The following is a 27,899-nucleotide window of genomic DNA, read 5'->3' on the forward strand; positions in this document are numbered from 1 at the left end:
ATGCCCACCCGAGCTCCCTGGGGGGCGCTCTCCGTGGTCCTGATCCTGGTCTGCGGCGGCCACCCTCGAGCGGCGCGGGCCTGTCCGCACGCCTGCGCCTGCTACGTTCCCAGCGAGGCCCACTGCACGTTCCGGTCCCTGGCGTCTGTGCCTGCCGGGATCTCCAAACATGTGGAAAGGATCAATTTGGGGTTTGTACCACGTTCGTCTCAATGTCTTTGCGCGCGCCTTACTTTGGGTTTGGAGGCACGTACGTGCATCTGCTTGACTTCGTGTGTTTCCTCTGTGTGTCACCCTGTCTGGCACGAGGTAGCTCCAGATGGGGAGAGCAGAGGGCAACGTCTTTTAAGGATGCTAAATGCAGCCCTTTCAGACGGTTGTCTGAGTATTATTCCATCAGATGCAACCACTACAAGGTCTAGGAACAGAGAATTATGAACAGCTTTAGTTTGTCGAGAAACCGCCTGGATAGGATAGCTTTTCTTTAATATGTTGTCGATTCCATTCGAATGCACATGACACATCCTTAAATATAAGAAGTCTATTTCAAGAGAGAGATTTCAGAAACTATTATTTACTTATTTAAGAATAACAAGAGAGAGACTTCAGAAAATATTAAAATGAATACTATAAGTAGATCATCTGTGGCATTTTCTAACTCATCTGGCCTGTGACTTTGAGGCAATAAAAGAGTTCTTTTCGGTTTTGCCTACTTAAAACATTAATTTTTGTTTAAAAAAGTATTTTTATGCAGCATTCTAAATATAATTTTCTATCTTTATTTCATTTGATACACACAAGTGTTGACTGTACATAAATGTTAGTTGCTGTGAACTACAGGCACTCATGTGCAATTTTAAGAGTCCACAATCATTTGGAGTTTTTCAACCATATGTAGTAGTGATTTTCAACCATCCAGAAAAGAACACATTCAGTTAGTGTTGGATGCATATCTGCTGTGGGAATGTTTTAATAAAATGGAAGGGCCAAATGCGAGTCCACAAACAAATAATTGTAAATGTGTCTGACATCCTATAGCACAGTTTTTTTTTTTTTTTTTAAAAAAAAATCTTGCATCTGTTGACTATAAAGTCCAGTGGTTGAATTAGAGAATGACAAGTTGAGACCATCAGAGGGAAAGTTCCCTAATCTATGGCAATAGACCATTAAATAGATTTCTCAACAGAATCTTGGGAAATCTCACAGTCTGACTGCCTGAGAAGTCAACCCCACTGCTGATAGCTCCATAAGGAAAACAATTGGACTTTGCCACAGAAAGGAATATTAATACACAAGCCAGCTTTCATTTTTACAATCTTATCATTTATTAAGACAGACTCCTCGTCTCACGGGAGCGAGAAAAATGGAAGAGGCACCAAAGTCCATTGGAATCACGGAAGGATGTGGTTGATGCAGAGTGGAAAATAGAGCTTCATCTACAGTTTCTCTTTTTTTCGTGCACCTCTCAGGGTGCAGAGTGGCTCTGTCTAGGTGTTGGGTTTTCGTGAGCCATTTTAACACGTGGTCCCACTTGCTGGGATTAGCCACATAATCCTGCAAACCCAGCCCCTTGGCAGGTCACACAGCAGGGGGGCCTGCCAGACAAGCCTCACTGGAGCCCCTTAAAAAGTATGGGAACTGCGGCGTGGTGTAGAATTCTTTCTCAGTGCGCTTCCTGGGCAGCAGTGCTGTGTGAGGCTGTCAGGTTGTAACTAGCAGTGAGCCAGTTCCTGCACTTATCTTCCCAAATGAGAAGGTTACTTGGTTGATAGCTTTAGACTTGCAACACCAGTAGAACTTACCTTTGCAGAGGTTTGCATCTTGTCTACAGTTTCTGGGATGTTTCTCTTGCCAGCTGTCTTTAAACAAAAGTATTTTGTAAGTGCGAAACTTAACCATCCTCGAAACTAGAACATCATTTCTAATGCTTTCATTTTAAGCAACTCACAATAAAGACAATGATTGATGGCTGTCTAAAGACTTCACCCCTGGAATAAAACAAAGATATCAAATGTTTCTTTTTCCTGTTGGTACCAGTGATATCTTGAGTGCCTTTGTGTAACACCAAAAAAAAAAAAAAAAAAAAAAAAAAAACCAGAAAAAATTCAAAACCCTACGGAATTATTTCATTGCTTGAACATCTGTGACTTCTTTCTGGCTTCATTTGGAACAAGAATAGATATGTTACTTTTTTCATCACTCACAATATCACAGCACTGTTTCTGAAAATCAATATCCAAATAGATGATGAGGCTGGCATCGTGCATTTTGTTGCGAAAATAAAAGCAAAGCAAGGCCAGTGTGTAACAGATAAAACTCAAGGTCTCATTTGTGTTTCAGCAATTTGGAGGGCGTGTAAGACTCTCAAGGAATGAGGATTGTTGGCCGAAAGCTAATGAAACTTTCTGTTCCCACACAGCTGTCTTGAGGGCTCTCTGTCTTCATTGCTGTTTCCTGCTTGGGCAACCTCCAAGATTTTCTGAGAATTTCTCTCCAAATATTTTTATTGAGGAAACAAACATACAAACAAAAAAATAACATCGACCTAGTGTCTGATTTCCAGACTTTCAAAGATTTTTTTTTCCCCTTTGATTAAAAGAGTCCTTTTAATGACATCTTTCTGGAACTTCTCTGGTACCCATATTGTGTATTGTATTTTAAATTCTGCTTGGCAATACTCACTGGTACCTTTGATGCAGTTTTGCAAATACTGTCTGATGTAAACATTTCACTGAGTTTGATATGGGGTCAGCGACTGCCCATCAACAGGTGATCACGATTCTCTATAATGTAAGCCAGGTGGCCAGGAAGTTGCAGAACTGGGCTTTACCCAGGTAATCTCTTCTGTTAGATTCTTTTCCTGAGTGTCATGCAAATTTCCTGCAGGTTTTTTAGAAGGATGCAAAGAGAATTCGTGCATACCCCTGGGTGAAGAGGGGAAACACAATTCCTCCTCCACTCAGCACTCCAGGGATAAGCTAGGCTTCTGTCTGTCCTAGAATAGCCTCCCCATTCCAACATGCAACTCCAACAGCATCCACTTCTGTAGCTCTCTAAGGCCTCTAAAAAACAAGCATGAGGAAGATGACAAAGTGACACAGGTCTTTGAGCTGACATGGTCTCATCCCAGACCTTGGGAGCCTGACTTCCTGGTGGGGGCGGGGGACAAGCTGTTCCGTTAAAAATAAAAGCAGCAACATAAGAGGGTTATTAACCATGCCTGAGACTTCCTTTAATCCGGTCTGGACTTGGGTCGTTTGTATATTTCTGAGAAGAATTATTGAATGGACGTGTTGACTCCTATTATTATTGTTTTATTATGTCATTTTTGAGCATTTATGGATTTTGAACATATGAATGTTTACGTTGTTATTGAACATCTTTTTTTCTAGAATATACTTCTTACACTATCTCCCCGCCTACGTACGTTTTAATTGCTATTTTGGGCTGCCTGTTTTTCTAGGCAGTCTCATTTTGGTGTGAATTTCCCTCTAATCTCCTCACTAGCTGCTTTGCTGTAGACACAGTTCCCTCCAGAAACTCTGCCGCAATCCTCGGCCCATGGTGACATGTGCAGGGGTATAGACATTATGTCATCTAACTCACACACACGGTCCTTTGGAGATAGAATTATCAGGCACATTACTAATGAGGAATTTGAGCTTCCAAAAAGTTAAGTAACTTCTCTGGTGGAGCCAGGAGGCAGCACTAAGCGTGTCTGACCTCAAAACGTAAATCTTTTGCACGGTTCTGTCTCATCGCTAGCAGACAACAAGGCAGACCGGAAAATCGGGACCCCAGTCCCCGACCCAGTTGGCTGTGGTCAAGATCCTACATTAGACTCTGCCAGATACACTGAGCTCATTTTGGGGGTACCTCTTTCTTCTCTTACTCAAATTTTTTACCTACCGAGGAGGTCATATCCCTAACATCACAGAGCGAACCTCCTTCCCTTGGGTTTCAGTAGTCATTGCAACGTTACCTTTGGGGGAGTTTTGCACCGTGATTCTGTTCCTCCAAACTTACCAAGTGCAATACGGTGTCTAGTGTTTGCTGCTTCTCCTGCCCCAGTTAATGGCAGGTGACTGCAAATTGAAGCTTTGCTCTCAGGCTGTGTGGACCTTACCTGTTGTGACTGTGTATGTTTGGATGCCGTGCCCTATCTTTTGGGAGTTTCCCCTCCTCTACAATGAGGATGTTACAGAATTTTTCCACCCCGGTCCTGTTTTAACAAGACCAAAATAGCACTAAGCAAAAATGTAAACTTTGGAATCGGGCACACCCTGGTTCAATTGTCTTTCACCTGCTGATTTGCAACATGATCTTGAAACATTTGGAAACATTCTGAACCTCCGTTTCTGCCGTGGGACAATTTAGCGGGACGTGCCTGCCTCGTGGGGTTGAAGTGATAGAGTTTAAAAAGTGATTTGTGGAAGACAGGGCTCAAGTCCAGCTAAGCCTCCAGCCTCCGGTGGAATCCAACGCCTGTGCACACTTAGCTTTGAACCCAATTCTTGTAAAATTTTCCTCTCACTGCTATTAAATATAGCAGCGCTCAGCTGCCAGCACGCTGATGCACCAAGGAAGCGTGGAGAATGTTATATAACCCCAAAGAGAGAAGCTCTGTATATAATTGTTCTTGGACCACATGAGTCCAAATGACTCACAGGAAATAAGATCACCTTTGATGGCATCTTCCCCAGACACTGTTTTGAATCCACACAATATTATTCTAACAAGGTGGGGTGAATGTTTTGCCCTCTGGTGTCTTCTTTGCATAACTTGGTCTTACGTATGTCAGTGCAATTATGAAAATAGGTCTTGGAAGGGTTCGAAGCAATCCAGGCGAATGCTTTTGGTGGTGGAGATGATCAATTTAAATTTCTGGCACTCTAGACTTTGTAGCCAAAAGGTGCTTCCTAAAGCCTGGCTCTTAGGGAAGTTAACACCCCGCTGGGTGTTTCTAAGGACTTTGCTGTTGGCGTCCGGGTTTAGGCACATATCAGTTTACGAGAAAACTGCTCATAGCTGGCATCTGCTACACGGAGCCATGCACCTGCATTCTGTACGGGCCGACTTCCTTTTATTTAGGTGACAAGGACAAGGGACCAGTAACATCAAGCTAGATGCATTATCTCCCAGCAGGAACGCTGACGAGAGGTAGCAGCCTGCGGGATTCTCCGTTCACCCTGTAATCCGTTCTCCGGCGACCACGTTTGAGGCTGCTCCTGGGTCATGACTGACACGGCAACAGGACATTTCCAAACTGGTCAAGAAAACATCTTGACCGATGTTTACACAGCAACAAAAATGGAAAAAGAAAACCCAGCAGGTTTACAAACCACATTCGAGATGGTCCATCGGGCTGGGCAAGGTGTCTTTGTGCAATGACAGTGTTGGTGTCTGGCGGATCAATGCTTGGATTTGACCCTTCCGCCCGGAACGCTTTCCTATCTTGTTACATAGATGCGCAGTTCTCTCTGCCGCCGAGACTTTTGCCATTCCTGCCGCCATGTGTCAGCCATCAGTGTTGCTACTTCAAAGCATTTTCCAACAAGGAGCCTTATGCCTCATTTGGGATTCTACAGCCTACTTAGCCTCCTGCGGACATTAGCATATTCCAAGCCGAAATTCTCCGTGAATATTCTGCAACTGAATGAAGACTAATGAATATGAGTCACTTTCTTTTCTTTTCTTTTCTTTTTTTTTTTTTTTTTGAGACAGAGTCTCGCTCTGTTGCCCAGGCTAGAGTGCCATGGCATCAGCCTAGCTCACAGCAACCTCAAACTCCTGGGTTCAAGCAATCCTCCTGCCTCAGCCTCCCGAGTACCTGGGACTACAGGCATGCGCCACAATGCCTGGCTAATTTTTTTCTATATCTATATATTTAGCTGTCCAGATAATTTCTTTCTATTTTTAGTAGAGACGGTGTCTCGCTCTTGCTCAGGCTGGTCTCGAACTCCTGACCTCAAACAATCCTCCTGCCTCGGCCTCTAAAAGTGCTGGGATTACAGGTGTGAGCCACTGCGCTCAGCCCGTCACTTTCTTTTGATTCCAGAGACAGAGAAGGACCCAAAGGGATGAGCGTGCTGTGGAAATGGCCCTGATATGACCCCAGAATTAGCATATCACTAACCTAAGGGTGGGCTGGGGAATCCTTTCCATATGGGATTTAAGCATTCACTGTTTTTTATTCTGATTATTATTGTTACTTTTTTTTTTCTTTGTAGGTTTAATAGCATACAGGCCCTGTCCGAAACCTCATTTGCAGGACTGACCAAATTGGAGCTACTTATGATTCATGGCAATGAGATCCCAAACATCCCGGATGGAGCTTTACGAGATCTCACTGCCCTGCAGGTAAACTCGGCCATTAGGAGCATTGCTAATTGCATCCTCTACGATCCACAATTAAAAACAAACAAACAAACAAACAAACAAAAAAACAGGAAAACTCTATTCTTGGGATACTTCACTTAGTAGCTGTGCTGAAAAAAAAAAAAAAAAAAAGAAAAGAAAAGAAAAAAGAAACCCAGAAACTCTATACTTGTCCCTAATGATCAATAAAATGGCTTTTTTTTTTTTCTTTCTTGCATGAAAAACAAGCTTAATGTCCTGACTTACTGTTCCAGCCTTCCCTAGTGGTTTCTGTCGTTCGCCCTGTGCTTTCTAAACTGCAGACGGGATTTGTGTTTTTCCCCCTCCCTGTCTCTGCAGGTCTTCAAGTTCAGCTACAACAAGCTGAGGGTGATCTCAGCCCGGACGCTGCAGGGTCTGTCGAACTTACTGCGGCTGCACATGGACCACAACAAGATCGAGTTCATCCACCCACAGGCGTTCAGCGGCCTGACGTCCCTGCGGCTGCTGCACCTGGAAGGAAACCTGCTGCAGCAGCTGCACCCCGGAACCTTCTCCACGTTCTCCTTCCTGGGCTACTTCCGACTGTCCACCGTCCGGCACCTCTACTTGGCGGAGAACATGCTCCGCACGCTTCCCGCCGGCATGCTCCGCAACATGCCGCTGCTGGAGAACCTCTACCTGCAGGGCAACCCCTGGGCCTGCGACTGCCAGATGCGCTGGTTCCTGGAATGGGACGCCAGGTCCAAAGGTAAGAGGAGAAGAGAGCAAAGGGCTCCCAACGGCACGTTCTTTTGCCTTCACGGGAACGGTCCGTTGATCTCCAAGGCTCTTAGGTCGCTTTATTTATCTTGCCTGGGGTGAAATCAGCGCTCCTGAGCAGTAAGGCAGGAACTTACATGTGACAAGTCAACACTTCCATGTCAACACTGCTCCATTGTATATGCTAATGCATGCATCCTTTACTGAAATAGAAAGTAACAATGTAACGATCATGTAGCCAGTTACATAGCATGGACTTGGGTTGTCGTGCATTGGATGTCAGGAGTGTGGCGTCCAACCTTGGGCTGGATGTGGGAAGCTGGGATGGGGAAGGTCCATGAATCCACGTCCTGTGAGGAGGCATCAAGGGATGCTTGGAAAAGGGGCAGGCTCGGGCGGACTCTGAGATTATTCTTATATGGGCAGAGGAGAGATGTTCAGTATTGATCCGGAGATCAATGACAGCCACCAGGAGAATGTGTAGAAGATGCAAGAGTAGATTGTGGTTCAAAATAAGAAAAGTTTTCCCTTCCCTCCCTCCTTCCCCCTTCCTTCCTTCCTTCCCTCCTTCCTTCCTTCCCTCTTTCCCTCCTTCCTTTCTTCCTTCCTTCCCTCCTTCATTAATTCCTTTCTCCCCTCCATCCTTCCTTCCCTCCCTCCTTCCTTCCTTCCTTCCTTCCCTCCTTCCTTCCCTCCCTCCTTTCTTCCTTCTCTCCCTCCCTCCCTCCCTCTTCCTTCCTTATTTCTCCCCTTTCCCTACCCCACCTTGCAACCCATCTCCTGTCCTCGGATCCCAATGGGTTGACTGTATCTGGCTCTAGTTGCTTAACTCCATTCTCACAGCCACTGGCCTGGCTCGGGCTCCTTTCTTCCCTCTCTGGCAGGAAGGTGGAGCATTCTGTCCAGGTGTCCCCACAGCCTTGCTAGTCCCCCGTTCTGTCCACTCTCTGCCACTCAGTGGGAACAATTTTCAGAGCATGCATCCAGCCCCGCAACACCCCTGCATAGATGCCCCCCAGCTTCCGTTGCTGTCAGGGCGACAGGCACGCTCTTTCCAAGAAGGTCCCACACCATGCTCCTTCCACCTGTCTCTCCACACACATGCCTGCTGCTTGCTGGTCCCCTTCTTCTTCTAGTCATCCACATCCAGCAGCACTGTTCTCTCTTCTGTTCCTTGCACCTTCCAAACTTATTTCCAACTCAGCATCATTGGAATCAATCTCCTGCCAGGAGCATTTTCTGCTAGATGTTCAAGGAGCTGGCTTCTAATTAGCCTTCAGAGCTTCACTGCAAGACTGCCTCCTCTCAGAGGTGTTGTTGACCTCCGCTTCCTCTTAGACTCTTTAGCCAGTGCCCACCTAGAAGCTTCCAGACACCTGCCTTATATCAGGATTACATATGAGTGGTTTCCCTCCATGGATGGATTCAGGGACCCATTTGTGTCCATCTCTGGCTCCACCTTAAATTTGGCATCAGAGGACTTGATCAGGCAATGGATGCAGGAAAGATGAAGGTGCATCCTCTTGTGAATGGTCTTAAGCAGAAAAGACACGTGCCAGTGAACTCACACTCCACTGGGAGGACCTAGTCCCCACTCCCCAGTGGGTGCAAGGGGACTGAAAGTGCATCCAGATAGCTTTCTTGCAGAAGCAACATGGCATTATGGAATTGGAACTGTGGAGCTTTGGCAGGTAGAGAACCATCTCTGCCAATCTCTGGAGGAGATGCATGTGCATGTCTTTGCATGTGCATGCCTATGCATGCATGTGTTTGGCTGTAGGTATGTACATATGTGTATGTGTGGTGCGTGTGTATGTGTATATGTGGGGGGAGGTGTGCAAAACAATCCTATCTGCAATTTGAGGTGTTTGCTCTGAAAGTCACCTAGAAAAGTGTGATCAGGGTGGCAAAGGGAAAAATAGTGAAGCCACTCAGGGGCTGTATAACTCTGCAAGTCATGGATAAGGCAGTTTGCCTGGGTTCCATCCAGGGGGGAATGGAAGGATATGGGCAGATTCCAACAGGACTGTCAAAAAGAACTTCCACCAGTCTTCAAGCTCCCCCCAGCTGGAGAGCTTGTGGCGCCACTTATGGGTGTAGAGAAGGCATGAGATGTCTAGGTTTGGGGCAGGGAGAGAACATAATTTTTTTTTCTGTAGATGTCAGTTCAAAGAGCCTTTGTGATGTCTAAACAGACACCTCAAATAGAGAATGGGGTGTGGAACTGAGAATGTGCTTGGCTTGGAGAAGCGCATAGGGTAGTCATCACTGATGGTGACTGGGGCCATTGATGATGAGATAGACCAAAAGGACATGAGAAAAGTCAAGAAAGAATCCGTGAGTTAGTAATGAGTTAGTCAGAGAAAGATGAGGCAGTGAACGAAATCAAGTACCCAGAAAGGATGGAAGGAATTCAGGAGGATTCCAAGAATAAAACATGAACCCCCCCCAAAGTAAACAGTCTGTAATGAGGAAAAAAAAAAAATATATATATATATATATAGCAAAAGGGAAAAAAACAGTTATAGGTAGGTATGATGGAATTCATATCAAAGTTTCATCCTTTCACCTGGAAATATTTTCATGGGGTACAATTACTTATGTCCGTTCTCCTGGACTTTCACATAAGGTCCACAATGTCATGTATATAAATGAAGTGAGTTTTTTTTTTTTAAACTTAAAAATACTGAAAAAAAAAACTCTATTAGTGTTTATTATTCACTGTTGAGTAATCATAACACACCGGTTAGTTACCGCACGCTGTGCTAAAACTGCGATGTAAAGTCGAGACAACGTGAGCCTGGGATTCCTTCCTCGTGGAAGTGTTGGGTGATGGGGACCATGTGAAAGTCACACCCTTCTTTGACCCCCTGACTTACAGAGTGTCTGTATGCTTGTTTGTTTCAGGGATTCTGAAGTGTAAGAAGGATAAAGCGTACGAAGGCGGTCAGTTGTGCGCTCTGTGCGCCAGTCCCAAGACGCTGTACAGACAAGAGATTCACAAGCTGAAGGATGTCGCTTGCTTGAAGCCTTCCATAGAGTCCCCTCTGAGGCAGAACAGCAGCAGAGATACGGAGGAAGAGCGGGAACCAGAGGAGGACAGTGACAGCCAGCTGGTCCTGCAGGGCTTCCAGCTCCCCCTGTGGAACATCTCCTTGAACATGACCGATGAACATGGGAACACGGTGGACTTGGTCTGTGACATCAAGAAGCCCATGGATGTGTACAAAATTCACTTGAACCAAACGGATCCTCCAGAGATTGACATAAATGCAACGGTCGCCTTGGACTTCGAGTGTCCGATGACGCGGGAAAACTACGAAAAACTGTGGAAATTGATAGCGTATTACAGTGAGGTCCCTGTGAAGCTCCAGCGGGAAGCCATGCTGAGCAAAGACCCCAGAGTCAGCTACCAGTACAGGCAGGACGCCGACGACGATGACGCCCTTTACTACACGGGTGTCAGAGCCCAGGTTCTCGCAGAACCCGAATGGGTCATGCAGCCGTCCATAGAAATCCAACTGAACCGACGTCAAAGTACGGCCAAGAAGGTGCTGCTCTCCTACTACGCGCAGCATTCTCAAACCATGTCCACCAAGGACATGATGCAGGCTCGGAGCAAAAGCTGGGTAATGATTGAGCCGAGTGGGGCTGTGCAAAGAGCTCAGACGGTCCTGGAAGGGGGGTCGTGCCAGCTGAGCTGCAACGTGAAAGCTTCGGAGAGTCCGTCTATCTTCTGGGTGCTTCCAGATGGCTCCGTCCTCAAAGCACCAATGGACGACCAGGATGGCAAGTTCTCCATCCTCAGCAGTGGTTGGCTGAGGATCAAATCAATGGAGCAGTCGGACTCTGGTTTGTATCACTGCATTGCTCAGGTAAGGGATGAAATGGACCGGATCGCATATAGGGTGCTCGTGCAGCCTCCCTCTACTCAGCCGTCTGAGAGAGACACGGTGACAATTGCCAAGAACCCAGGGGAGCCAGTGATGCTGCCTTGCAGTGCGTTGGCAATACCCGAAGCACACCTCAGCTGGATTCTTCCGAACAAAAGGATAGTCCATGACTTGGCTAACATGTCACACGCATACATGTTGGCAAATGGAACTCTTTCCATCCCAAAGGTCCAAGTCAGCGATGCCGGTTACTACAGGTGTGTGGCCGTCAACCAGCAAGGGGCAGACCATTTTACCGTGGAGGTCGCCGTGAGTAAGAAAGGGTCCAGCAGGTCATCCAAAAAAGGTAGACGTCCAGACGCCAAAGCTCTTTCCCGAGTGAGAGAAGATGTCGTGGAGGATGAAGGGGCCTCAGGCATGGGAGATGAAGATGATACTTCCAGGAGAATTCTACAACCAAAGGACCAAGAAGTGTTCCTCAAAACAAAGAATGATGCCAACACGGGAGAGAAGAAAGGCAAGAAAGGGAGACGAAAGCTGAAACCCTGGAAGCATCCTGAGAAAGAGCCGGAGAGCAACATAGCAGAGGGTCGCAGAGTGTTCGAGTCCAGACGAAGGATAAACATGGCAAACAAACAGATTAATCCCGAGCGCTGGGCAGATATCCTAGCCAGAGTCCGTGGGAAAAATCTCCCTAAGGGCACAGAAGTACCCCAGGCTGTTAAAACCACTACTCCTCCATCCATGAATCTGGAAGCAACGCCTCCTTCCCCGGCTGTTTCTCCCCCTGCCTCATCTCCCGTGCAGACAGCAACCAATGCCAAAGAATCCTCAGCAGATATGTCTCTGTTTGGTGAGGAGGAGCAGGTGCTGAGTACCCTCTCCTCACCCAAGATGGCGCCAGGGCACGCCAGCAATGGAGTGATTCTTGCAGACCTCGAAGTTACAAGCACACCATTGGAAGAAGTTATTGATGATGCGTTTTCTGAGAAGGTTGAGGAGGTATCTCCCACTGAAGTTGACATGAAGTGGGTTACAGCCCCGACACTGATATCTGACCCTTATGAGTCCTCTTCTGCTCTATACACCGTGGACACAATCTATGGAGAGCCCACCCATGAAGAAACAGCAACGGGAAGCTGGACGACAGCAGATGGTGGGTCCGTGCCAGAGCCCACACTGAGTGGGTATGAGCCTCCACTGGATGCTATCTCCTTGGCCGAATCTGAGACGATGCAATACTTTTACCCAGATTTGGAGACTAATTCGAAACCAGATGAGGATAAGAGGAGAGAACCGACCTCTGCACACTTTATTCCCACTCCCGTTCTGTGGGTTACTGACCTCAGTACATTGGAGTCATTTGAAGATTCTACTTTAGGGGAACACGATGTCCCAGGTCAATCACATCTACAAGGGCTCACAGACAACATCCAACTGGTGAAAAGTGGTGTAAGCACTCAAGGCACCCCACTGATTATAAAGGGTGGAGAGGCGACGTCTCAGACACCACAGGGAGGAGATATGCTGGAGAGACACCCCACAAACTCCAGAAGTTCTGAGGGTGAGGGGCAAGACATCAAATCCATCACTCTGCTGGATTCCACAGCGGGAGTGAAGAGCGGCATCCATCCTTTTAATCAGCCTGGGGAAGCCACACTTGGCACTGTATTGGACAGAGCCACCACCACAGCAGCAATGATGACCCCAAGACAAAATGCCCCTGCCCCATCAGCAATGCCCCCTCATCCTTCTCAAAGAAGACCCAACGGGAGGAGGAGGTTACGCCCCCACAAATCCCGCCACCGGCATAAGCAAACCCCACCAACAACTTTTGCCCCAACAGAGACTGTTTCTACACAACCAACTCCAGGACCTGAAATTAAGATTCCAAACCAAGTGGAGAATTCTCTGGTTCCTACAGCTTGGGTTGATAACACAGTTAATATCCCAAAACAGCTGGAAATGGAGAAGAACACAGAACCTGTATCCAAGGGAACCCCACGGAGGAAACACAGGAAGAGGCCAAACAAACATCACTATACCGCTTCTACAGTGAGCTTGAGAGCATCTACATCCAAGCCTAGCCCTTCTCCAGAAAATAAATATAAAAATGTTATTACTCCCGGTTCAGAAACTATACCTTTGTCCAGAACTGTTCCTCCGAGAACCGGGGACTTGTATGAGGTAACCAGAGTGGAAGATTACATGACAACCACCACAAAAATGCATTCATCTCACCATGACGTCCAAGAGACACTTTCAGTCACATATGAACCTGTATCAGATGGAAAGGAAATTAAGGACGATGATGTCACAGATGTCAAAGGCTATGAAACTGATGCTTTAGTCCCCGGTGAGTCGATCACTAATGTCATACCAACTTCTGGCTCGTTGGTCTCCACTGTGGGAGAGATCTCCATGGAGGAAGGCTCCCCTCCTATAGGTTTTCCAGGAACTCTAAGCTGGAATCCCCCAGCAACAGCCCAGACTAGGCGCCTGGAGATGGACACCCCTGTTACCAGTTCTGGAGAAAACCTTACAGATCCTCCCCTTTTGAAAGAGCTAGAGGATGTGGATTTGATTTCTGTGTCTTCACCTTCCATTACAGTCTCAACACCATCTCAACAGGAAGAAACTGGTGCTTCGACTACTCTCACAAGCATGAAACCAGAGTTGTCCTCAAGTCAGGCAGAAACCACCACCCACGGTCAGGAACATCATGAAACCACTGTGGCTTTTCTTCACTCTGAAACCAGATCACAGAATCACATCCCCATTGCTGCTCCCAGGGAGAAGCCAACCTCCCTGTTCCCACCCACAACTCTTGGGCCTTTGGCACAAACCACCACTAAGCCAGCACTTCTTAGCTCCAGAACATCTCCAACATCTACAGATTCCAAGGAAAATGTTTTCTTGAATTATGTGGGGAACCCAGAAACCAAAGCACCCCCAGTGAGCAATGAAGGGACACAGCCTACACTGAGGCCAGATGAATTATCTACCACTTCTTCCAAGCAGGACACACCTCAGTTGTCTCCAAAGCAAGAGCTGGGAAAGGAAGTCTTTGACAGAAGGAGCAACAAGAGTCTCCCACGCAGCCCAGAGAGTCACCACCAGGATGGGGGAGCCCATGTCTCTCACCAACCATCCAGAGTCCCTGCCAAACCTATCCCACCACGGGGAACAGTTCGGCCACCTGATGTAGCCACACAAAGCTCCTTCAGATATTTCGTAACATTACAGCCTTCCCGTCATTTGACCGACAAACCGCAAATAACTACATCTCCCTCTAGGGCTTTGCCAGGGAGCAAACTCTTTTTCACTCCAAAATTACCAACTACGACAACGCCTGTTCCATTGCACATGTCCAAACCCAACATTTTTACCAAAGTGACTGACCAAAGACCTGACCAATTCAATGGCTACTCCAAGGTGTTTGGAAATAATAACCTTCCTGAGCCAAGAAACCCAGCTGGCAAGCTTCCAAATTCAAGAGTTCCTCATTTTTCCAATGGAAGATTTCCTTTCTTTATCAACAGAACACTCTCTTTCCCACAGCTGGGAGTCACCGTGAAGCCCCAGACATCCGCCTCTCCTGCCCCGGTGACGAGGGAGAGGATAGTTAATCTGGGTCCGTACAATAGGATACATTCCCAGAGCACCTTCCACATTGACTTTGGTCCTCCAGCCCCTCCCCTGCTGCACCCTCCCCGGACCATGGCATCACCCTCAACTAACTTACAGAATATCCCACTGGTTTCTCCCACCCGGAGCTCCGTCCCCTTTGCGACATCTTCCGTCCAGTCCTCTGGAAGCTTCCATCAGAGTAGCTCAAAGCTCTTTGTGGGAGGACCGCCTGCATCCAAATTCTGGACGCCCGGGGAAAAGCCCCAGATTATCACCAAATCCCCACAGACTGTGTCTGTCACTGCCGAGACAGACGCTGCGTTCCCGTGTGAGGCGACAGGGAAGCCCAAGCCTTTCATTACGTGGACAAAGGTTTCCACAGGTAGGATGTTTACCTACCTACATCTTACCCAGAGTTTATGTGGGAGGAGGTGACAGGAATCTGACTCCAGGCAGAACTGGAGACTCAGAAAACAATGCATTGGCAGAGCAAAGCTGCACTTTCTTTGCTTAGGTTTATCTTTCGAATTTTTGAGGGCTTCAACAGATAAATTTGGGAAGGAGACATCTGAGAACTTAGATCCAAGCATGTTCCTCTATATGCTTCCAGGGACAGGAAATGAGGAGTTAGAATGGATGTGAGATTTTAATGAAGCCGTGGAAACATCTGATAGGTCGTTTGGATAGGGAACAACTTAGGCTTTGGGATATTCCGTCACGGGACCCACTCAACTTTTCCTCACTTGGGTACTGTACAAAAGTCTTCAACCACCCATGTTTTGCACAGAATAGGTAAGAGGGGAAGTCTGCAAATGCCCCCTGCCCTTCTGATGGTTTGCAAAGGTAAACCCAGCTTGGCCAGACATCAGCTTCTAATCTTCTAAGCACTAATCAGGTGCTTCATCGACTTGAACCTAGAGAGATGGTTATATGAGTCTGCTCGGGCTGCCATGACAAAAGTCCCTCAGACTGGGCAGCTTAAACACAGACATTTATTTTCTCACGTCCTGGAGGCTGGAAATCTCTGAAATCAAGGTGTCTCAGGGCTGGTTCCTCCTGAGGTCTCTCTTCTTACTGTGTAGATGCCATCTTCTCCCTGCGTCCTCATGGGGTCGTCCCTCTGTGCATGTCTCTGTTCTCATCTCCTCTTCTTATAAAGACATTAGTCCTATTTGATCAGGGCCCATCCTGGTGACCTCATTTTACCTTGATTATCAATTTAAAAGTGCTACCTCCAAATGCACTCATGTTCTGAGGTCTTGGGGGTGAGGGCTTCAACAGATAAATTTTGGGAGGACACAGTGGTCTATACTTGGAAAGTTAGGGTGCCCAAAGAGCATTCTTCTTCACAAATTGACCATCCATTTTGTCTGAATGGCAAAACAATTTTTATGGAATATTAATAGAAGAAAATAAAAGCTGAGAGTCACACCCTCCCTGAAAAACCATCCCTTCCTTCTCTCTCAACACAATTAGATCCTTCACTCCTGGCTTCTGACCAGAAGGCACGTGTGTGTGTGTGTGTGTGTGCGCGCATGTGTGTTGTTTCTATTTGGACAATACAAGAATGATTTTGCAGCTAGCACTTAGCAAACCTGTACTTTCTTTGGTCGGGTTTATCTCCCCAATTTTGGAAGGGTTCTAGAGGCTCCCAGAGGCACCAAGCCTCGGGAAATTACTCCTCTGTTCAGCTCAGCATTTGAAGTCATATATTTTTGTAACGATTTCCTAATGATTTTTGCTTGAAGTTGCAGATGGAGGACAACATGGCTTTTTTGTTCCAAAAGGGTGACACCTTTGAAGGAACCCATTCCTCTACTGGGAGATCCCATTTGTGTTCGTTCTTAGGATCTTCCATGCCTGGGCTATGTCAGAGCATGTTTGGACCGTGCCTTCTCCCCAGATGTTCGTGCACACTTTTCATCTGCATCTCCTGCAATCAGCTCTGAATGCTGGCTGCTCTTCTGTTAGCTAGCTCTGGGTTTTAGGAAGTTCTATCTCAGTGTGTGGCAAAAATGAGATTTGCTCCCATCCACAGAGCTTTGTATTCTAAGGCTGTGGAGCTATAGGATGTGATTGTATCCTGCCTTTGCTGCCAGATAAGCCAAATTAGTTCATTAGTTGAGGCATCGGAGGGAAATACAAGGTAACCATGTAACTGGTTATGAACTAGAATGATGGGCAGGAGGTTACAGTGGTCCTTCTCTTCCACCCCAAATTAAATGGAATAGATAAACACTCTATCTCTGCATCGTAAAATGCCTTGATGGGGAGCTGAAACCCCATGAGTGAGGACCATTATTTGGGAGTCACCTGTCATTTGGGAGGGCTTAAACGCAAAGATGAAGGGCTTCCTACCTGCACTACCTGGAAGGCAGGAGATCATACCAGCACCAACCAAGTCTTGCTCCCTGGGACCCTGGGACACGGTGAGTTGGACACACTCACTTGGCCCCCAGACCTGGTTTTGGAGGAGACAGCTGTGGTCTTGGCAGCTCTTGTAAACATGCCGTGTAGTGGCCTTGTTTCCACGAGTGCTCTGTACTGGAATAACCCATCCACCATGAAAGCCTCATCGCGGGGAGAACAGGTCATTTCTGAGGTGGATGAACAACAGATACCTTGGCAGAGAGTATGAGGATGAGGGCGATGGAGAACTTCCTGAGCTTGAACCCTTCATCCAAAGGCAGCACTCCCATCTTAGAGAAAGCTATTAGCAAAAGAGTCAGAACTAAAGGCATAGTCCACGGGTGAAGCCCAGACCCAGGAAGGGGCCAGCAACATGGAAGAAGGAGGGGGCTCTCTTGGGCGTCCCAGTTTTAGAATGTAGGTTTTACTATATTCTGGTGTGGTGAGCCCAAAAGATCAGAAGGCATTGGCCATGGAGGAGAGAGTTTGCTGTTCACAGTTCCTGAGGGCACAAGCCATGCCATGGGGGTCTTGCTGGGAAGCACCAGAATTGTTCAGGAGGCAAAGAGATAGGGGAAAATTTGAGCAAGTGCCATTTTTGTGTGCTTTCTGTGAGAAGAAACAGTTGATGCTTAGAATGGGGGTAGTTTGAGAGATTTCAGCAGGCTGTAGAGGGTCCAGGGATTTCCCTAGCTGTCTGCTACCTGACCCTGGGGTAATTAAGGCAGGTGGATAATGATCCAGACTGTGACAGCCCCATAACGGAGGTGGTTGGGGTGTGGTCTCTGGATTGCTAGGTTTGCATACAAAAAGCAAGCTCATGGGGGAGTCTTTTACTATCTTTAGGAGTTGGCTAGCCCTGGCAGGGGTGGACCCTCCTGGGTCAGCAAAAGCCCCAGCTACCAGAGCATCAGAAACACATGGTTGATTTGCCATTCTTTACGTAGTTCACTTAGGAGAATGGCCTCCAGTTTCATCCAAATTGTTGCAAAAGGCATTAATTCATCCTTCTGTATGGCTGAGTAGTACTCCCTTGTATACATACACCACATTTTGTGAATCCACTCACGAATCAAAGGGCACGTGGGTTGATTCCACATCTTTGCAGTTGCAAATTGTGCCACGATAAACATTCAAGTGCAGGTGTCTTTTTGATAAAATTCTGGTTTCCCTTAACATTTTGAGATTAAAAAAAAAAGAAAAAACACATGGTTGGTACAGACCTTGACGAGGGCAGACAGGAGGTCAGACAGGGTGTGAGATATGGAGAACATAGAGTGGAGAGAAATAAGAACCTATCTCACTCACGTCTACCGTCCGGCTGGAGTGGTGAGGAGGTCAGACGTCATGGGGAAGCCTGAGTCTGTGCCCAACTCACCTGGACGGGGCAGAGAATGACGACATCCATCCCTCTCTCTTGTGGACTCGGGGACCTCTCTGGGCAGGGGTGGACAACAGCCGCAAGCCTAGAATGTCTAAGCAGGCAACTGGGGAGTTCAGGAGACCAGTGTCAACATAAATGAGGCAGGGGCTGTGTCTCCAGGAACTGAAATGAACAGTCAGACAACCTCGGGTGTGCTTGAGGCTCACAACCGCTTCCAGAATTCTCTATGAAGCCCGTGTTCACTATTCTTTGCCGGAAGAAGGTCTGTGGCCCTGTTTCTGGGACTACCATAAAAATGAACAAAAAGGGAAACAAAACATTCTTCCTCTCTCTTCTCTTTTTTTCTACCAAAGAAACCCCTTTTATTTTTGTAGTGAGAACACTTAAAATCTACTCCCGTAACAATTTTCAAGTACACAATGTATTACTGCTAACTATAGTCACCGTGAATGCAATAGATCCCTTGAATTTATTCCTTGTGTCTAGCTGAGCTTTGTAGGCTTTGATCAACGTCTCCCCTTCCCCCGCAAAACCCCCGGCCCTGGTTAATCACATTCTAGTCTCTGCTTCTACGAGTTCAACCTTCTTACATCCCACATAGAAGCAGGATCACGTGGTGTTTGCCTTTCCGTGCCTGGCTTATTTCACATAACATAAGGTCTCCTAGGTTCATCCGCGTTGTCACCAATGACAGCATTTTCTTCTTTTTTTAAGACAGAATAGTATTCCATTGTGTAGATACACCACATTTTCTTTCTGCGTTCATCCGTGGGTGGACACTTGAGTTGATGTCACGTCTTGGCTACTGTCAACAGTGCTGCAGTGAGCGTGGGCGTGTAGACGTCTCCCCAACATACTGATCTCAGTCTCTTTGGCTACATACCCAGAAGCAGGATTGCTGATTCATAGGACGGCTCTGTTTTTAACTTTTTGAGGATCACGCATACTGTTTTCCCTAGTGGCTGTACTGGTTTGCTTTGTCCAACTTTGTCTTTTCCATGCTGTTCACCCTAACGGTGTGACGTGGTATCTCAGGGTGGTTTTGCATTTCCTCAATGATCGTCGACAAAAACCTCTCTCTTGCGCATTTGCTTTTGCCGTTTGGGCCGTAAGTAGGAGAATTAGGTTAATGAACGAACAATGCTTTTTGGGCATGATGGAAAGGACACGGTTTATGTCAAAGGTAATGGTCCCTGTCGTTCTACTCCAGGAGCCCTGATGACTCCCAACACCAGGATACAACGGTTCGAAGTCCTCAAGAATGGCACCTTGGTTATCCGCAAGGTGCAGGTGCAAGACCGCGGCCAGTACCTGTGCACGGCCAGCAACCTGCACGGGCTGGACCGCATGGGGGTCCTGCTGTCCGTGACGGTGCAGCAGCCCCAAATCCTCGCTTCGCACTATCAGGACGTCACCGTCTACCTGGGAGACACCATCGCCATGGAGTGCCTGGCCAAGGGGACCCCAGTTCCCCAGATCTCCTGGATCTTCCCCGACAGGAGGGTGTGGCAGACCGTGTCCCCCGTGGAGGGCCGCGTCACGCTGCACGAAAACCGGACCCTCTCCATCAAGGACGCGTCCTTCGCAGACAGGGGCGTGTATAAGTGTGTGGCCAGCAACGCGGCGGGCGCGGACAGCCTGGCCATCCGCCTGCACGTGGCGGCGCTGCCCCCGGTCATCCACCAGGAGAAGGCGGAGAACATCTCGCTGCCGCCCGGCCTGAGCGTCCACATCCACTGCACCGCCAAGGCCGCGCCCCTGCCCAGCGTGCGCTGGGTGCTCTGGGACGGGACCCACATCCGCCCCTCGCAGTTCCTGCGCGGGAACCTGTTCGTCTTCCCCAACGGCACGCTCTACATCCGCAACCTGGCGCCCAAGGACAGCGGGCGCTACGAGTGCGTGGCCGCCAACCTGGTGGGCTCCGCGCGCAGGACGGTGCAGCTGACCGTGCAGCGCGCGGCCGCCAACGCGCGCATCACCGCCACCTCCCCGCGCAGCAGCAACGTCAGGTACGGGGGCACCCTGAGGCTGGACTGCAGCGCCTCGGGCGACCCCTGGCCGCGTATCCAGTGGAGGCTTCCGTCCAAACGCATGGTGGACGCGCTCTTCAGGTAAATCGCGGGGACCCTCTGCTCTCCTTGCCTGTTGGGGACACTCTTGGTGACCCAAAAGGACATGAGTCCTGGTCAGGATGAACATGCACAGACATTGCTCCCTGTGCATACCTTTTCACGCAGTGAAATCTTGCCTTTATTCATTCTTTTATTTATTTAAGAGACAGGGTCTCTCTCTCTCTCTCTGTCACTTGGGCTGGAGTGCAGTGGTGCCATCATAGCTCACTGCGGCGTGGAACTCCTAGGCTCAAGGGATCATCCCGCCTCAGCCTCCCAAGTAGCTGGGACTACAGATGCCACCACCACACCTGGCTAATTTTTTTTTTTTTTTTTTTTTTTTTTTTAGAGAAGGGGTCTGGCTATGTTGCCCAGGCTGTTTTCAAACTCTTGACCTGGAGCAGTAATCCTGCCTCAGCCTCCCCAGTAGCTGGGACTACAGGTGCATACCACCACACCTGGCTAATTTTTTTTTTTTTTTTAAAGAAGGGGTCTGGCTATGTTGCCCAGGCTGTTTTCAAACTCTTGACCTGGAGCAGTCCTCCTGCCTCAGCCTCCCCAGTAGCTGGGACTACAGGTGCATACCACCACACCTGGCTAATTTTTTATTTATTTATTTATTTATTTATTTTTGTACAGACGGGGTCTTGCTATGTTGCCCAGGCTGGTTTCAAACTCTGACCTCAAGCGATCCTCCCACCTCAGCTTCCTCCTGCCTCAGTTTCCCACAATGCTAGGATTACAGGTGTGAGCCACCATGCCCAGCCATTGTCTTTATAAAGTAGGATCCAGAAAAATACACTTGACCCTCTTTCTCCCCTCTTGCCTGTCCAGAATAATTAAAAAAAAGGAACCAAAAAGCTGTTGTTTTAATAATAATATGTTTCACTGTATTTTAAAACATAATATTACATAAAACAATTTAGGCTGCTTTTGGTTCCTTTATTAATTTTAACAAAATACGTAGGTGTTTTAGGCCTTATTTTAATGTGGCATTAATGATACAATGAAAGTATGCAAAAATATAATAAAAATAAAGATATCATTACAGCTCTAAGATAGCATACTTGGAATTATAAAAATATATTTTGGGCCAGGCTCAGTGGCTCAAGATTGTCATGCCAGCACTTTGGGAGGCTGAGGTGGGAGGATCGTTTGAGGCCAGGAGTGGGAGAACAGCCTGGGCAACATAATGAGGCCCCATCTCTACAAAACATTAAGAAAAAAATAGCTGGGCATGGTGACTAAAGCCTTTAGTCCTGGCACTTTGGGAGGCCAAGGTGGAAGGATCACTTAAGGCCAGGAGTTTGAGACCGGACTGGGCAACATAGCAAGACCCCATCTCTCTATGTAAAGCACACCTGTAGTACCAGCTACTTGGGAGCTGAGGCAGGAGGATCACTTGAACCCTGGAGTTCAAGGCTACAGAGAGCTATGATTGCACCACTGTACTCCAGCCTGGGCGACACAGAAATAGCCCATCTCAAATTTTAAAAAAAAAATGTATTTTAGTGATGAAGAAAGCCACCTTCTAATCACATACCATCTGTTTCCAGACATATAGGTTTGTGGCAGTGTTTCTCAACTGGGGGTGATTTTGCCTCCAGGGACCCCTTGGCAATGTCTGGAGACATTACCGGCTGTCAGAACTGGGGTAGTTGCTCCTGGTATCTGGTGGATAGAGACCAGAGATGTTGCTCAACACCCTACAGTGCACAGCACGGCCCCATCTCAGAGAATCCTTGGCCCCAAATGTCAGGAGTGCTGAGTCTTCAAAACCCTGGACTAGATCCAAAAAGGTTCATGTCTCCTTAGTAAGTGTTTCAAAAATAATAGAGGACAGAGCTAACAGAGGAAAAGGAAAATGAATTCAAGTGGTGTTTTCAAGCAGGAAAACATCTCAGTGTGGGTTCCACCGCAGGATGGGAGCAAAGTCATTGTTTGTGGGTTTGTTCAGTGCAGCTGTTGCTGGGCTTCCAGGGCCCTCCCCGATGTAAGAAAAGGGCTAAGGTGTTTTTCCCCAGCTTCTATCTTATTTTATTATTACTATTTTTTTCCATTGCTAGAAGTTCAAATATTTATTTGTTCAATTTATCCATAATATTTATTGAACTTCTTCCCATCAGACATGCAGTAGGTGCTCAGATACATCTGTGAATCTAGAAGATGAAGATTCCCAGCCTGCTAGAGTTTGTGTGCTAGCCGCCAGGGCACACTGCTTTTATGGATTAGTTGCATAAATGATATAAATGCAGAGGAGCATTATTTGCATTATTATTTTAAGGGTCTCAAAATCATAAAACCTTGTAGCAACTTAGCCACATTTTGTGCAGGATAGGCGTATAGGCTACCCTACACAAAACCAAGTGGAACACAAAGCAAACTTCTCCAAATATATGTACATTTTAAGGTCTCAATAGTTCAACTCATTATTTAAACGAAATAGAAAATATTTAATGATGGATGTTTGCCAAAGAAAGAGAGTGTAGTGGTCAAAAAAGGACGGGGAGGGTTCTGTGTTAGGGTTTCCTCTCTCTGCCTCTCACAGGTTTCAGTGAGCTGTGGCTATAAGTCCACTTTATTTAAGCTTAATGCTTTGGTTTCTCATTTTATTTATTTTTTTCAAATTCTTTTTATTTTATTATTATTTTCTTAATTTCATCATTTTACAGGGGCATACCCATTTCGATTACCCAATTTGCTTTTGAATCAGCCCACGTGCCCAGCTTCTATTTTAAATGTTCGCTATAGCTGGGCGGTGCCTGGAAACAGCTCGCACAGTCCATCCGGAATACCGAGTACCCGGCTCACCCTGGAACGTCTTCCCGCTCAGCCAATGTGCCGCCACCTGCGCCCGCCTGTTTTCCGTTGACTTTGGCGTGGCTGAGCCAGCGCTGAATGGATAACAGTACACGAATGTAGCTCCAGGAGGGTTTGGAGTCATTTTATTAATATCCCCTGTAGAAACCCTAAACCCATCATAAATCATCATCTCTGGGGCTTCATTCTTACTAAATAGATTCCGACTGATTACATCCTTAGCGTGGTGTCATTAAACAACCCATCTGAGTTTTATCAACAAGAGAGCCCTTTGCTCTGCTAGACGCCAGGATGATTTAAAAATACAGATCATTGGCACTTCCCTTCCTAAAGCCAAGTCCTTCAGGAGGCGTGTTTTTCAGATATGCCCAGTTTATTCTGATTATAACTAGGGCCAGACATCAGTGCTGTAGACACTTCATAATGTTTGCAGATATACGCTATGGTACAAATGTTTGGATTCAAACTCCAAGACACATTGAAATATCCTAGCCAGCCCCACACCTCTCCTATTCCTCACCATGTTACCTTGACTTGGTTTTCAGTCCTGGCCCACAAGACAAGTTTATTTGGTCACCGTTAGTATAATAGTTGCTTTTATTTATGGTGATTGGGTTGCATCCAAGTGCAGGCAGACGGTTTCTTTTTAAAGATCTATGATACTGTCCCAGACATCCCATTAGAATAGTGCAGTATTCACAGGAAACGCTAAGGAATTACAGCTCAATTACACCCTCTCCCTTTATAACGTAAGTGAAATTGAAAATTCAGTGTGGACACTTTAAAAATGAGAACCTCTCCGATCTTTTCCCTGGGTTATTCAAAACACGAGTTCTGAACGGCTCAATATTTATAAAAATGTCACGTGCATAACAAATTAATAACCCCATATAAATCCTAAAGAAACTCTAAATCATCATCTCCGGAGCTTCATTCTTACTAAATTCCAACTATATACCTGGTATGGTGTAATTAAACAATCCATGTAAGGTTTTTTTTTTTTTTTTTTTTTACTCTATCAAGCCTTCAATCTTGTCTCTTTTAAACTGAAAACCTTTCATGAATATTAACTCAGATGTGCTTGGACTTCATAGAGAAGAATGGCATGCCACCCTCAGGGTTTTAGTTACATTCAGTTTTGGGTTTTTTTGTTTGTTTGTTTGTTTGTTTTGACAGAGTCTCGCTCTGTTGTCCGGGCTAGAGTGCCGTGGTGTCAGCCTCGCTCACAGCAACCTCAAACTCCTGGGCTCAAGCGATCCTCCTGCCTCAGCCTCCCGAGTAGCTGGGACTACAGGCATGTGCCACCATGCCTGGCTAATTTTTTTCTATATATATTTTTAGCTGTCCAGATCATTTCTTTCTATTTTTAGTAGAGATGGGGTCTCACTCTTGCTCAGGCTGGTCTCGAACTCCTGACCTCAAGAGATCCTCCCGTGTTGGCCTCCCAGAGTGCTAGGATGACAGGCGTGAGCCACCACGCCCGGCTGTGTCGTTCAGTTTTAATTACAAATCCTAGAGAAGAAGGCTTTACACCAGTATTGCCCAGCGCTGACAAATCCAGGTTTATTAAATACCTGTGGACGTCTGGGCAGAACCATAATGACACGATCAATGTCAAAGTTACTTTGTTGCCCCTGGCTTGATACTGGGCTACAATGTCTTAAAAAAAAAAAAAAAAAAAAAAAGCAATTGCCAAGAGTAGGAGTGGTGTCTAAAGCATTTTCTCCCAGAAAGCACTTAACCTTTTTATAAGGCTAACTTGGATTCATTCTATCTGATTTTGTGGTGGCAACACTGTCTGCAAAGACCAGGGGACAAACACTGGACACAAACGCACACACACGTGCGCGAACTCGGCTGAAGTCTTTGCCTACCTCTCCCATCTTTGAATCCACGGCCCGCCCAGCTGGCCAGACCCTACCAGGAAGTTCTCATTAGCCGTAAATCCCTTTCCGGCCTGTTCTCAATCTTGTCCAGGCTGTAGACGCCCTTGGGCCTTTTGCGGCAGCAGCCGGGTGAGCTGACACTTCCCAAAACCACGTGTGCCAGTTTCGCTCCGGCGCCCCACAGCCAGCCTGGAGCATTCGGCCAACTGACACCCCGCTTCCTTTCTCCTTTCTCGCCCTCAGCTTCGATTCCAGAGTCAAAGCGTTCGCCAACGGGACCCTGGTGGTGAAGTCGGTGACCGACAGAGACGCGGGCGATTACCTGTGCGTGGCCCGGAACAAGGTGGGCGATGACTACGCGGCGCTCCAGGTGAACGTGGTGATGAAACCCGCCAAGATCGAGCACAAGGAGGAGAACGACCACCGGGTCTTCTACGGGGGCGACCTGAAAGTGGACTGCGTCGCCACCGGGCTGCCCAACCCCGAGATCTCCTGGGGCCTCCCCGACGGCAGCCTGGTCAACTCCTTCATGCAGTCGGACGACAGCGGCGGGCGCACGAAGCGCTACGTGGTGTTCAACAACGGGACGCTCTACTTCAACGAGGTGGGCATGAGGGAGGAAGGGGACTACACCTGCTTCGCCGAAAATCAGGTCGGGAAGGACGAGATGAGAGTCCGGGTCAAGGTGGTGGCGGAGCCCGCAGCCATCCGGAACAAGACGTACCTGGTGGTCCAGGTGCCCTATGGAGACGTGGTCACCGTCCCCTGCGACGCCAAAGGAGAGCCCATGCCTAAGGTGACGTGGCTGTCCCCGACCAACAGGCTCATCCCCGCGTCCTCGGAGAAGTACCAGGTGTACCAGGACGGCACTCTGCTGATTCAGAAAGCGCAGCGCTCCGACAGCGGCAACTACACCTGCCTGGTGCGGAACAGCGCGGGCGAGGACAGGAAGACCGTGTGGATCCACGTCAACGTGCAGCCGCCCAGGATCAACGGCAACTCCAACACCATCACCACGGTGCGGGAGATCGCGGCCGGGGGCAGTCGGAAGCTCATCGACTGCCGGGCGGAAGGCATCCCTGCCCCGAGGGTCCTGTGGGCCTTTCCGGAAGGCGTGGTCCTGCCGGCCCCCTACCACGGAAACCGCATCAGCGTGCACCGCAACGGCACGCTGGACATCCGGCAGCTGAGGAAGAGCGACTCGGTGCAGCTGGTGTGCATGGCCCGCAACGAGGGCGGCGAGGCGCGGCTGGTGGTCCAGCTCACCGTGCTGGAGCCCATGCAGAAACCCGTCTTCCACGACCCCACCAGCGAGAAGATCACGGCCACGGCGGGCCACACCATCAGTCTGAACTGCTCGGCCGCGGGGTCCCCGCCGCCCACCCTGCTGTGGGTCCTCCCCAACGGCACGGAGCTGCAGAGCGGGCGGCAGCTGCAGCGGTTCTTCCACAAGGCGGACGGCAGGCTGCACGTCAGCGGCCTGTCCGCCGCGGACGCCGGGGCCTACCGCTGCGTGGCCAGGAACGCCGCGGGCCACACGGAGAGGCTGGTGTCCCTGAAGGTGGGGCTGAAACCGCAGGTGGGCGACCCGCGCCGCAATCTGGTCAGCATCATCAACGGAGAGACCCTGCGGCTGCACTGCGTCCCCGCGGGGGATGGCCGGCGGGGACGTTTCTCCTGGACGCTTCCCAACGGCGTGGTCCTGGAGGGCCCCCACGTCCTCGGTCGCCTCTCCCTCTCGGACAACGGCACCCTCACGGTGCGCGAGGCCTCGGTGTTCGACAGGGGCACCTACTCGTGCAGGATGGACACCGAGTACGGCCCCTCGGTCACCAGCGTCTCCGTGATTGTCATCGCCTATCCGCCCCGCATCACCAGCGAGCCCGAGCCGGTCATCTACACGCGGCCCGGGCACACGGTCAAAGTCAACTGCATGGCCATGGGCATCCCCAAAGCCGAGATCACCTGGGAGCTGCCGGACAAGTCACACCTGACGGCCGGCGCGCAGGCTCGTCTATACGGCCACCGATTCGTGCACCCGCAGGGAGCGCTGACCATCCAGCACGCCTCGCAGAGGGACGCGGGCTTCTACAAGTGCACCGCCAAGAACGTGCTGGGCAGTGACTCCAAAACGACTTACATCCACGTCTTCTGAACGGCCCGCGGGAGCACGCAGATTGCAGGGCTTGCCGTGTGGCTGGAACGGGGAGCCGGGCTGGGCGGCCGCAGCTCCCGGAGTTAGTCTCGGGGCGCGGCGGCCTCCCCGGGGGGTTTCAGACGGAGGGTAACCGTCACCGAGGCTTGTCCGGGAAAAGGGATTTAAGCAGACGCAGGCAGGAGGGCTCGGCCTCTCTGGGGACTCTGTTTACAGCGCGCCACGGGCTTCGGGGTACCCGGTCTGCAATTGCGTTTTCTACCGCAGCTGCCGTCCTGGGCGCGTCTGTAGGACACGGGGCGCAGCGTCCCCTGAAAACAAGCCACCGACATTAGCGACTGTGCCTTGCCGCCCCGAGGGGGACGCACGCCCTAGTTAACCCGAGGCAGTTTTCACACCATAGAACCTTCCAGAACGAGAACTCTTCACCTTTCGGTTATTTCCTCTGTCCCTTCAAAACTCCAGCTTGCCCAAGCAACGCTTTAGAACCAG

At 48.6% G+C, this 27,899-nt stretch overlaps 1 protein-coding gene across 1 annotated transcript; it reads left to right on the forward strand.

Moving 5' to 3' along the window:
• On the forward strand, positions 1-27,407 carry MXRA5 (matrix remodeling associated 5). Its single transcript, XM_069463760.1, has 6 exons — positions 1-191; positions 6,231-6,360; positions 6,718-7,108; positions 10,027-15,024; positions 19,646-20,546; positions 25,496-27,407. The coding sequence occupies exons 1-6, from the start codon at positions 1-3 to the stop codon at positions 27,405-27,407; spliced, it is 8,523 nt and encodes a 2,840-aa protein (XP_069319861.1).
• Positions 27,408-27,899: the final 492 nt, after the last annotated feature.

The sequence above is a fragment of the Eulemur rufifrons genome, chromosome 30 (genome assembly GCF_041146395.1).
Source record: "Eulemur rufifrons isolate Redbay chromosome 30, OSU_ERuf_1, whole genome shotgun sequence".
Classification (NCBI taxonomy): domain Eukaryota; kingdom Metazoa; phylum Chordata; class Mammalia; order Primates; family Lemuridae; genus Eulemur; species Eulemur rufifrons.